This window comes from Scyliorhinus torazame, chromosome 6 (assembly GCF_047496885.1).
Source record: "Scyliorhinus torazame isolate Kashiwa2021f chromosome 6, sScyTor2.1, whole genome shotgun sequence".
Taxonomy (NCBI): Eukaryota; Metazoa; Chordata; class Chondrichthyes; order Carcharhiniformes; family Scyliorhinidae; genus Scyliorhinus; species Scyliorhinus torazame.
In genome coordinates, this window is record NC_092712.1 from 87,175,824 (window position 1) to 87,188,864 (window position 13,041).

Below are 13,041 nucleotides of genomic sequence, written 5' to 3' on the forward strand. Positions count from 1 at the left end.
GTTCTCGCCCATCACCCTCCCAAAATGGCCCCTCTTCCCATCCCACGAATCAGACCAAACTCTACCCTCATCACTGTAAACCAACTACCTCTCCACATCCCAGAAAACCCTCAACCACTGCCTCTTGAAACTGCTCCTCCCAGCACACTTCCCCTCCCCCCACCATTCACACCTCCTCAGCCCACCGAAACCTGTCCACACAGGATCGACCGATCACAGCCTCTCCCCTACTTTGCTCCCGTTCACTAGCAAACTTAAGTGGAGATGGCCCCCACCGCCAACATACATTACAGGCATTTTTGTTTTATTCTTTCATGGGACGTGGGCATCCTAGGCTGTCCCAGCATTTATTGTCCATCCCTAATTGCCCTTGAGGGGCAATTGCTGTGAGTCTGGAGTCACATGTAGGCCAGACCAGGTGAGGACCGCAGATTTCCTTCTCTGAAGAACATTAGTGAACCGGATGGGTGTTTACAACAATCAACAATGGTTTCATGGTCATCATTAGATTTATTTCCAGATTTTTATTGAATTCAAATGTCACTCTCTGCAGTGGCGGGATTCGAACCCTGGATCCCCAGAGCATTACTCTGGGTTTCTGGTTTACTAGTCCAGTGGCCACTACGCCACGGCCTACCCACCATGACACCATCCACTCCCAACCACAACCCATCCCCCTCCCAAACACAACATAAGAAATATCAAAGTCCAAACTCAGTTCAGTCCCAATACTTCAGCCCTCATGAACGGCTGCACGGCCATCTCAAAGAAATGATCCTTGGAGTTATACACAACTCTCAGCTTCATCGGGTAGACCACCCCAAACCACACATCACTTTTGTACAGCGCTGCCTTCGCCCTATTAAAGGTTGCCCGCCGTCTTGCCAGCTCCACCGTGACGTCTTAGTATACATGAATACCATGGTCTTCCCACCTCACCTCCCGATTACGCTTGGCCCATCGCAAGACCCTCTCCTTCATCTGATAGCTGTGAAAACAGATCACAGATCTTGGTCTTTCATTCACCTTTGGCTTCAGCCAGAGCAACCAAGAGCCCTATCCAGCTCAAAGAGGGAGTGTTCTCCTCCTCCCCCAGCAACTTGATGAACATCCCCGAAAAGTACCCTGTTGGCCTCGGGCCTTCCAGCCCCTCTCACAGTCTTAAAATCCGAAGATTCTGCTGCAGTGACCTGTTCTCCAGGTCATCCACTCTGGCTCTCAGCCCTTTAATACTTTCCTCCAGTTCCGCAGCTCCTCTCCAACAGAGGCTAGCTGGCCGCTGTACCGCGACAATGCCCCTCCACCCCCGTCAACACCTCACCATGCTCCAGCACAGTCTCCAACGTCTTTCCAGAGCCTCCGTTATCAGGGCCAGCATATCCTCCACCGGCTGTTTGAGAGTTACCATCGTCTCCTTCCAATGCTGCTGAAAATGCTTGGCAAATTGCTGCTCAAAGTCCACCGCCATCACCTTAGCCAGCGTGTCCACCTAATGCGTGCATTCCCCACCCAGCGAGCTTGCTCCCACCATCTTTCCTCCCACAGAACTCCGCACCGAACTCAGACCCGCAGGTGGACTAGTGCTCGTTCTTCTTCGTGCCGGATTTTTTCATTGGGATTTAAACATCCTCTATTACCCACAACTTCACTGAAGACAGCTCATATAAAAGTTCCCCCCCACCAGTGTCTGCATGGGTCTCACCCCCAGAACCCAAAAAGATGTGCAGGGTAGGTGAATTGGCCACTTTAAATTGGCCCTCAATTGGAAAAGAAAAGAATTGGGTACTCTTAAATTTATTTATTTTTAAACGCAAAAGAAACGGTCTCCCCAAAACTGGGTGAAAAGGGTCAAGAAACGAGAACTCTAGCAGAAGCCAGCCAACATGCGACCTCCACGGAGATGTCATCACCGTAAGTCCCCTTAACCCAGTTCCAGGCACAGATAAAAGACCTCTAATTTATGTAAAATTGTCATTAAGTTGATCCAGAGATCATTACAATGGCCCCTGTGAAAAATGGACTGATTCATACACACATAAAGGATTCTCTTCGGATGACGCTGCTCATGATCTTTCTCAGCATCTAGCTTTGGTTATTCTTGATGCTGATAGGTGAATGCTCTTCAGCAGACATCTCTTGCCTCAAGCTTAAAACAACAGCTTATAAAAACAATTACAGCAGCCAATTGTAAAAATACCTTTTCAGAACAGTCTAAATCTGTATTCTGAAATTCAATCATATACCTCCAAAGTTAGATTTTGAATTGTTTTCACATTAACTTTACAGCATTAAAGCTACAAATTGAAATGCAATCAAATCAAAATGTTTAATTAATAGTTACTTAGCAGCACTGCAACATGTACATGTTGGAGCATAATTACGGATGGTAATTTAATGAAGTCGTTCTTGATGCATTCACAAAGAAACATAAATATCACATAGTATTACAGCTCTCTAAAAGGCCTTGATCTGTGCTGAGTTAGTTGATCCAGGCAGGAAAGCTGAAGGGTACCATAACATCTCCGAGACTGCAGAAGAAGGAGCAAAGAATTCTGTGTTCCCTCACCTGATGACAGCGCAGCAGTCTTTGCTGAATGTGCAAATATGGTCATTATTGGGTATTACGATCCTGGACCAGACCCCAGCAGTGGCTAGGACATTGGACAGAACCCCCAATATTTTACTTTAAATTTTGTAAGACTGTAAGGAAAGGGTACCTCACTCCAGAAGTGATTTCGCGCAAAATAGGATGAAGTATATTAAAACAAACTTTATTACTAACACTGCATTAAAATATCTTTAACATCACATAAGTAGCTTACAATTACCCCCTAGACAATACTAATCAAGAGACACAATAACCGCAACTGCTATCTTTATTTCCACTCAAATAACAAAACCATCTCAAGCCACAATCCACTTTTTTTTGGTTTTGTCTTTTTATAAATTTAGAGTACCCAATTATTTCTTTTCCAATTAAGGGGCAATTTAGCATGGCCAATTCACCTAACCTGCGTATCTTTGGGCTGTGGGGGCGAAACCCTTGCATACAAGGGGAGAATGTGCAAACTCCACACGTACAGTGACCCAGGGCCGGGATTCGAACCCGGGTCCTCAGCGCGTAGACCCAGTGCTAACCATTGTGCCACAAGCCACCCATCACAATCCACTTTTAAGTACAGTTAGCAGACTCAGGAATGTTTACTGTAAAATAAATGTCTTGGATACTTCACTTTGGGAAAGAGATCTTTTGAGACTGCTTCAAGGAAAGAGACCTGACACCCTGTCAGAATAATGTAAAATCTCTGGCTGTCTTCTTCAGAAACCTTCTCAGCTCATCTTCCAGCCAAAAACTAACACTCTGAAAACCTCAACAGCCGACTGCTTCAACCCTGGCTCCTCCCATTAACTACATCATCTCACTAAGTTGAACACAATGTCTCTAATTATCTACTCCCCAAGGAACCCTCAATCTAAATAAAATTAATTAGCCTTAGCTTTTACAATGCTTTAATTGCACCTCTGGCTCCAAAAGCCCAGCTATCTTTAAAACATGACTGCAGCAGTCACGTACTATTCCTGGCTTTTAACCCTTATGATACCAAATACATATAGTACAATATATCTGAAAAACTTACATTCATCACATGGGTTTGACTTATATGGGATCTTCCATCTATTCAGGAAATATCAGAAAGCACTAAAAATCAGGAAGCACTTTACTGCCAATGAATTATTTTTGGATGAAAGTCACTTTTATTACATAACCAATATGCACAAACGAAGACTCCACCAAATTAGAGTCATGGGGTCATAGATGTCTACAGCACAGAAAGGCTCTTCGACCCATCATGTCTGCGCTAGTCAAAAACAACCATTTAACTATTCTAATCCCATTTTCCAGCACTTTGTCCATAGCCTTGTATGCCTTGGCATTGCAAGTGAACATCTAAATATTATGAGGGTCTCTGTCTCCACCACCCTTTCAGGCAATGAGTTCCAGACTCCCACCGCTCTCTGGGTAAAATGTTTTTCCTCACATCCTCACTAAACCTCCTGCCCCTTATCTTAAATCTATGTCCCCTGGTCATTGGTCCCTCCACCAAGGGGGAAAGTTTCTTGCTGTCTACTATCTATGCCCCCCATAATTTTATACACCTCCAGGTGTCCTCTTCAGTCTTCTCTGCTCCAAGGAAAACAACTCCAGTCTACCCAATCTCTCTTCATAACTAAATATCTCCAGCCCAGGCAACATCCTGGTAAATCGCCTCTGCATCCTTTCCAGTGCTATCCCATTCCTCGTGCTATCCCATCCCTCCTATCATGTGGATTCCAGAACTGCACACAATGCTCGAGCTATGGCCTAACCAACGTTTTATAGAGCTCCAGCATAACAGTCATGCGATGAACAACCAAAAACTGCAATCTGTTTTGAGCTGCATTGTTTGAGGGATAGTTCCACATCAGTTCCAGATTAGTTCATCACAGCTAAAGCAATTGCACCTTCAATAGTGCAACACTCCCTCTGTATTGCACTGGAGTTTAAGCCTAGATCAATTTCATGTTTCTAGAGTGGAGCTTTCTGACTAAAAACAGGAAATACTGAGCAGGTCAGGCAGCAGCTGTAGAGAGAGGGATATAGTGTTAACATTTTCAGGCCTTTGACCTTTTGTCAGATGAGAAAGCTTAGAGATGTAATAGATTTTAAGCAAATGAAACAAGGTGGTGGGGTGTGAAATATGAAAAAAAGGAAGATAGTGCAGAAGGAGGTTAGTTGACAAAAAGGTTGTGGTGCACAGCAAAAGAGACAAGAGAAAAAAACAAGAGGGGATGCGTCTAGAGGAAGAGGGAACGGTAGAATGATGAACAGCTGTCATCCTAAAGCACGGAAGAAAAACAAGAGTGAAACCTGAATCAACAGGAAAAAAATGAAACAAAGTGAGGTCAGAGATTACAGTCTGAAATTGCTGAACTGAATGTGGAGTCTGAAAAGCTGTAAAGTGCCTAATGAAAAGGCACGATGCTGTTCCTTGAGCTAGAGTTGAGTTTCATTCGAACACTATTGCAGGAGGCCACAGAGTGGATGCAAAATGGAGAATTAAATGACAGGCAATTGGAAGCTCAGGGTCACATTTCTGGAAATGAAGCTGTTCCACAAAACAACTCACCCAATCTGTGTTTGGTCTCCTCAACACAGAGCAGACTATGTTGTGAGCAGTAAATATAGTGCACTAAATTGAGATGTACGCATAAATCACTGTTTCAGGGTGGCACAGTAATTAGGACTGCTGCCTCATGGCACCGAGGTCCCAGGTTCGATCCCGGCCCGGGGTCACTATCCGTGTGGAGTTTACACATTCTCCCCAGGTCTGCGTGGGTCTCGCCCTCACAACCTAAAGATGTGCAAGGTAGGTGGATTAGTCATGCTGAATTGCCCCTCAGGTTATTGGGGAGGATCAGATGGGGTTTGTGAAGGGTTTATGTTTGTTATCTAAAACGTAGTATTGTCCCAGCAGAAGGGAGGAAACAGGAGGTTATTGTGGCGTTAAATTCAGAGAAGGCTTTTGATAGGGTAGAATGGGGGTACTTAAGCTGCAGAGGGGAACGAGGCAGGGGTGCCCTATGTTCCCCCCCCCCCCCCCCCCCCCACTCTTCTTTGCATTGACAATTGAGCCTTTGGCCATTGTCCTTAAGGCCATGGATAGGCATCATTCTCCCCAAACTTTTTTCAGCCGGCTTTTAACAATGCCGGCTGCGAGCAGCCTTCAAAAAGGCTGGGAGCATATAAAATAAAATGCGGCCACACTGCGCATGCGTGGGACCTCAGCGCCGTGAAGCAGCAGGGCTAACCCACTGCGCCACCGTGCTGCCCTTCAATAGGTGATACCATGGCACTACTGAAGCATTTGGGGGATTTTTCAGGATATAAATTGAACTGGGAGAAAAGCGCGTGTTTGCCAGATACACCACTGGGGAGGAGAGTTAAACTGGGGGTGTTGCCGTTCCGTTTAACGGGTTCTCATTTTAGGTGGGGGGGGGGTGTGTGTGCAGGTAGGTTGGGCTTGGCGAGTAGGGTCAAGGCTCACTTACAGAGGTGGGACAGTCTCCCTCTGTCCTTGGCTTGGAGAATTCGGTCGGTGAAGATGAATGTTTTAAAATGGTTTCTGTTCCAACGTTTGCCAGTCTTTTTGCCGAAATCCTTCTTTGGGAGAGTGGAGAGATTGATTTTGTCCTTTATTTGGGCAGGTGAAGTGGCTAGGAATCGGAAGGTGGCCGGCAGTCAGGGGGCTTGCTGATGGCGAGCTTAACATAGTATTACAGGGCGGCGAATGCTGTGAAAGTGTTGGGATGGCATGGGGATCCTGAAGCTGTATGGGTGCGGATGAAGTCGGGGTTTGTAGGGAGTCCGGATGCTAGATGGCCGCGCTGCCGTTTTCTCCGGGGAAATATTCACTGAACCCGGTGGTGATCTCTATATTGAAAATAGAGAGTCAATTTTGGCAGCATTTCAAATTGGGGGCGGTATCGAAGCCAGCGCAGATTTGTGCGAACCATATATTTGAGCCAGCGAGGATGGATTCCAGGTTTAGGGGATGGGAGGAGAAGGGGGTGTTAAGGAGGAGGTATTTGTTTTTTGGAGAGGCGATTTACGAGCATGGAGCAGTTGTCGGAGTAATCTGGGCTTTCACAGGTTCACAATTTAGGATTCCACAAGTTCACAATTTCGCGAAAAAGATCTGTCCGACATTCCCTGTGGTACCGCCGTTCTCACTGTTGGAGAGAGTTCTGTCACTGGCAGGGATGGAGGAGGGGAGTATCTCGGGGATTTATGGTAGAATTATGGCAGAAAACAGTGTTGGCGAAGGGGGCTTAAGGTTAAGTGGGAGGAGGAGCTAGGGTTGGAATTGGAGGATGGGGTGTGGTGTGACGCCACCATGGAGGGTGAATGCAAAGCCTTCATGTGCCAGATTAGGGTTGATACAGTTGCGGGTAGGGGCCCATTTGGCAAAGTCTAGGATGAGCAGCTTGTTTACGGGAGTGCAGGATGTGGGAGAGCATTGTGGGAGGGGCACGGCTAATCACATGCACATGCTCTGGTCGCATACCAAGCTCGTGAGATTCTGGGTCTCCTTCTTGAGCACTATGTCAGCAATTCTCCAAACTTAACTGAAGCCCTATCCCTCAGGGGCGTCGGACCTGTGGGAGTTGCAGACAGGGCGAGGCAGATGTCCTGCCCTGTGCCTCGCTGATTGCTCGAAGGCGGGTGCTGTTGTGCCTCAGTATGGTTGGAGAATATTATAGAGTTTTTACATCTCAAGAAAGTTAAGTACGCCATGAGGGGTGCAATTGAGGGATTCTACCAAAGATGGCAGCCATTTACTCTGCAGAGTTGGTCACCGTTAGTTGTTCGGGGGTTGGAGGTCTTTTGGTTCAGGAGGGGTGGGGGGGATGGCGAGGGTTTCAGGTGGTTTATTATTGTTTTACTGTTCTGTATAAAATTGCAAAAGGTCAATTAAAATCTATACATTCTTAAAATCACTGCTTCGCCTGGTAAAAGTGTGTCTGGAGCCTGGGACGGTGATGAGACAGAAAAAACAGGTGGTGTTGCAGCCCAGCACTTGAATGACATGGGGAGAGACTGACCACAGGATAAATGGAAGACATTAGGAGGACACAAAGGGGTAAGTTTTAAGGAGATCACACTGGAGTCAACTGAGAGGTTTAAATGAAAGGAATACCAGAAATTATGACCTAGACAGCTTAAGGCACCAGTACGAAAAGTAGGGTGAAGGGAGTAGAGGTGTATGTGGTGGTATGTGTTAGGGGCATTAAGGTACCCTGGGATGCCGAGAGGCTATTGGTGGATAGACACTGGATCCCGATTGGATCAGCCGCCTGCTGGCTCCACCCAGTAAGGCGGAGTATAAGAGCCTGGGTTCTCCCGGCAGCCGCATTCTGTAACTGTGCTGCTGGGGAACAAGTCTGCATAATAAAGCCATTGTTCGACTCCTTCTAGTCTCGTCTCGTGAGTGATTGATTATGCTACAGTGTACAAGATGCCAAAGTTGGATGAATGTAGAGCTCTCTGAGCTGGAGAAGGTTACAGAGATACAAGAGCGATGCCACATTGGAAGGATCTGAACACAAGAATGACATTTTAAACTTGAGACATTGTAGATCAGTGAACATAATTTGGTCTGGTTAGGATACAAGATAGCAGAGTTTTGAATGAGCGGACGTTTACAGATGCTAGAAGAACAGCCAGGAGATCTTCGAACCTGTTTTTTGAAACAAACACATTGATGAGGTTTCAAAAGACAACAGCCAGGCTGAGGGAGGGGTGAAAGCTCAGCTTAAAGTCAAATAGGTTGCAAAGAGTCCAATTTAGCCGAGAGTGGCAAGGAGATGGATACAGTCAATGGCAAGGAGGTCGCAGGATCTGAAGGCAATGGGCTTAATGGGAAGGAAATTATGGGTCATCCAGGACTGGCTGTTGGCAGACATGTTGACACCAAAGCTAGTGGAGGAGTCAAGAGATGTGATGAGCTGTTTGCCCTCAGTCTTCATGTTGAACCTGAAGTAAAGTCTGAAGATGACATCACCACTGGGTCGCAACTATTTATGATCTACATTCATGACTGGTTGAAGGGAAAGATTGTATTGCAGCCAAATTTGTTGATGATACAAAGAAAGGTAGGAAAGCAAGTTGTGTGGGGGATACAAAGAATCTGCAAAGACATATGGACTAGTTCACTGATTGTGCAAGAAAATTAGCAGATGAAATATAATGTGGGAAAATGTGAAGTTGTCAAATTTGGCAAGAAGAATAGAAAAGCAGATTATTTAATTGGAGAGAGATGACAAGATGCTGTAGTACAGATGGATCTGCAGGCCCTTGTACAATGAATCACAAAAAGTTAGCATGTATGTAATTATGAAGTTTAACTGAATGTTGGCCTATATTGCAAGGGGTACAGAGTAGAGAAGTCTTGCTAGTTGGGCAGCACAGTAGCACAATGGTTAGCACTGCTGCCTCACAGCTCCAGGGACCCGGGTTCAATTCCGGCCTCGGGTGACTGTGTGGAGTTTGCACTTTCTCCCCGTGTCTGCGTGGGTTTCCTCCGGGTGCTCCGGTTTCTGCCCACAGTCCAAAGATGTGCAGGTTAGGGGGATTGATCATGCTAAATTGCCCCTTCATGTCCTAAAGGTTAGGTTCCTGTGTTACAGGGATAGGATGGAGGCTTAAGTAGGGTGCTCTTTCCAAGGGCACCTAGAATTATGGGCAACAGTTTAAAAATAAGGGGTCTCCCTCCCATTTAAGACTGTCATGGACGAATTTCTTCTCCAGGGCCATTTAGTCTTCGGAATTCTCTTCCCCAGCAAGCAATAGAGGCTGGGTCATTAAATATATTCAGGGGAAATTTAGATAGATTTTGATCAACAGGGAAATTAAAGGTTATAAGGGACAGGCAGGAAAGTGGAGTTACGGCGACAGTCCAATCAGCCATAATCTCACTGAATGGCAGAGCAAGTTTGATGGGCCAAATAACCAACTCCTACTACTCCTATTTCTTATTTTCTTGAACATGTACTGAAATTGCACCTTATATTAAGTAGCGTCCAATGGTATAACTAAAAAGTCTCAGGATTCAAACAACTTGGAAATAGTCACTTTGTGCTCCAAATTTGAAAATGAGCAGATTTATATTTTTATAGTATTTAACATCATTACTCAACAATTTCAATAGGCATTCCATTTAGTTCATAAGTAAAATACTTGCCTGAGGAATTAATTTTAATTGCTTAAACCATACAGCACAAGCACTATAATTTTCATTCTGTAGTAATGTTTGTACAAAAAGCTCAGAGACTTTTATATACTGAAAATGAATCGTAATGGTCGAAGTTAGCGCAAGTTCCGTTAGGTGCAGCCTCAAACACTCCCAAGAAAGACACCAATTTATTTTTAAACAGAGACCCACAAAACATTTGTGGTTCAGTTAGTGTACTTAACCAATAACTTGTATAACATTTTAATGAAATATTCACATTGAGGGGAGGCAGTGGCGTAGTGATATTGTCGCTGGACTAGTAATCCAGAGACCCAGAGTCATGCCCTGGCGATCCAGGTTCGAATCCCGTCATGGCTGATGTGAATTTTAAATTCAATGCAAATCTGGAATTTTAAAAAGTCTAAAGGTCAACTTGAAACCTTTTGTCGATTGTCGCAAAAAACATCTGGTTCACTAATGTCCTTCAGGGAAGGAAGTCTGTTGTCCTTACCTGGTCTGTCCTACATGTGATACCAGATCAACAGCAACGTGGTTGACTCTTAAATGCCCTCAGGGCGACGCTCACATCCCATGAACGAATAAAACAAAAAGCAGGAATATTTAGAGTATTAAAAAGCATAAAACTGGGTCTAGTGGACAAAGTAGTGAATTAAAAGGATAATATGCAGCAACTCTCTGTAGCCATCTTCAATAACAGTTATTGCAAATAGAAGCATTTGCAATCTTATTTCTGCTGCACAATGGGATCAATGCTTCAGTTGTAACAATTCAGAATAAAGCACAGGATCGGGAGTAGGCCGCTGAGTTTGAATCTTCCCACCATTCAATATTAGATATGGGCTAATCCATATCAAACTATTTACCCCACCTTGATTCTATTATATTGCACCCACCCAAAAACCATGATTCTCAGTTTATAAATTTTCCATTGACCGAGCCTCAACTAGTGCTGCAAGTTTTAAGCAATGAAAAATCAATTCCTCAGTCAGATATTTCAATCTATTTACTAAATGCGATGCCGATTGAAATCTTTAGAATATTGAGGTACTGTAAACAAACCAAATCAATTAATTTTCAAATTTATAAAACAAACTAACTATTGGGAGCATTAGGTTTCAGATTTCTCCAACCCCTTTGACTGAATGCATCCTGACATCATCCCTGACCGTCCTGTTTCTAATTTTAAGGTTATGCCCCTTTGTATGGCAAAAGACTACATTAAAGACACAGGGAAAAGTAATCTCCATTTTAGAGATCTAATATAAACATGACTGATGGATGTCCAATGGTTGAATAGGTTCCAAACCATGGTGGTCTCAACTTAAACTAGTTCATAGTACAAAACCAGTCAGGCATGTTCATAAATTCCTGCTGTAAACCTTAGTTCTCTGCAGATTGTACTTCTTGCTTTAGGTAAAATAATCAATGAAAAGTCAAAGTTTAAGAAAGAAACAAACTTGTACCAACATCTCCAAATTTAAAAAGTCCTAGAAGTTGACTTTTGCAGTCACAGGACTGCTGTTCTTATGCTAAGCAGTATGGCTTCAATTTTACAATCACTGATATTGTACTTGTTCAGGTATTCATGTTTTGAAAAAAGCCAACTTCAGGTTAACAAGAGAAGGCAATTGACAGCAAGGCGTCTGTATGTGTTTCATGAATTAAGGCAGTAATTGTAAAATAAATATCATCACCATTTGTATTTGCCAATAGGATCCCAGAAGCCAGGCCTGGGGGTGTTGCAGGGCCCCAAGGTTGCTTGCTTGTAGTAACTGTAGAACTTCAGCATCAGCTCATTTGATGGTTGAAATGAACCTATTTATAAGACATTTTAAACATTTAATTAGTCCAATATTTTCAGTTAATTGGATTTTAATTTTTTTTTTAAGCTGCAAGTCATATTCCAAATGCAAAGTCCCTGTAATACTATTAATAAATCCTCTGCAAAATATTACATCAGACAAGACAACAGTACAGTCAGCAGGTGTCCTGCCTAATTGGTACATTAGCTGTTACAAACTAGTGAATTAAAATCTAGCAATTCTAGATTCCCAATAGATCTGCTACGGTACTGGTCTTTACCAGCATGGCTCAATCCATTTGCTTCATGTGGCTAATTGGGAATTGAGCTGTGGCAAATTCAATGTTGATTAGTTCATTTTAAAATGAGTAACAGAGATCACCATTGGGCAAATGAACACAATGTGGTATTTGTCGGTCAAATGATAAAATAAAAGCAGAAAGTGTAAGTGGTTTTTAAATCACTGTGTAAGCTTTACTTCCTAGGATCCTGCTTATGGTACCTTTTGAAATTTTGCATAATGTAGGTGAAATCACTGAACTTCAACATATTGGAAACCATGTTTACCAACCTCATTGAAATTGCCCAGCAGTCATCAGTTATGGAGCACTAATATCCTGAGCACTGCTGCTAGCAGCCCAATACAAATATGCTCTTAAACTTTTCACAACAGTGTTTCTCCCCATAACCTGGAAACTGCAAAGAAGCCCCCAGCTCAGTTATGGTAACCTCACTGCCACAAAGAGCCGATTCCCCCCTTATGGATGGTATGGAACTGTGCTGGCTCATATACTCGGGGAGTGCAGTGACAGAATTGAGAGGGGTACACTGCTGGGTTTACAGAGGATAAACAGAGACCAAGGGCAGGGGATTGTGAAGAATGTAACAGGAGTCCAGGAGATTGAAGTATGGAAGGTCAGGGAAGAGGAAGATGGGGGTGGGGTGGGGGGGGGGGGGGGGTGGGGGAGGAGATTGGGACATGGGCGTTCTATGAGATCCCCCTCATTCTTTAAATTCCAATGAGTATAGTGACAGTCTCTCCTCAGAAGCCAAACCTCTCAACTCCAGAATCAACCTAGTGAATCTTCTCTGCACCCCCTCCAGTGCCAGTATATCCTTTCTCAAGTAAGGAGACCAAAACCGTACACAGTACTCCAGATGTGGCCTCTTCAGCACCCAATACAGCTGCAACATCAACCTCCCTATTTTTAAACTCCAACACTCTAGCAAAGAAGGACAAAATTCTATTTGTCTTCTTTTCGGGCAGCACGGTAGCATAGTGGTTAGCATTGTTGCTTCACAGCGCCAGGATCCCAGATTCGATTCCCGGCTTGGGTAACTTCTGTGCCTGTGTGTGCTTGGGTTTCCTCCAGGTGTTCCGGTTTCCTCCCACAAGTCCCCAAAGACGTGCTGTTTGGTGGATTGGACATTCTGAATTCTCCCTCT

The 13,041-nt window shown here is 44.2% G+C and overlaps 1 protein-coding gene across 5 annotated transcripts in view; it reads right to left on the minus strand.

Moving 5' to 3' along the window:
* Positions 1 to 13,041, minus strand: part of acbd5a (acyl-CoA binding domain containing 5a) — a 211,814-nt gene that overhangs the window by 174,474 nt on the left and 24,299 nt on the right. For 4 of the 5 annotated variants that reach the window (XM_072508427.1, XM_072508426.1, XM_072508425.1 and 1 more), the window contains exon 2: positions 11,489 to 11,609. The exons of the other annotated variant lie outside the window; for it this stretch is intronic. In XM_072508427.1, coding sequence (XP_072364528.1) covers positions 11,489 to 11,609 — 121 coding nt within the window. The remainder of the gene's footprint in view (positions 1 to 11,488; positions 11,610 to 13,041) is intronic. 5 annotated transcript variants of the gene reach the window in all.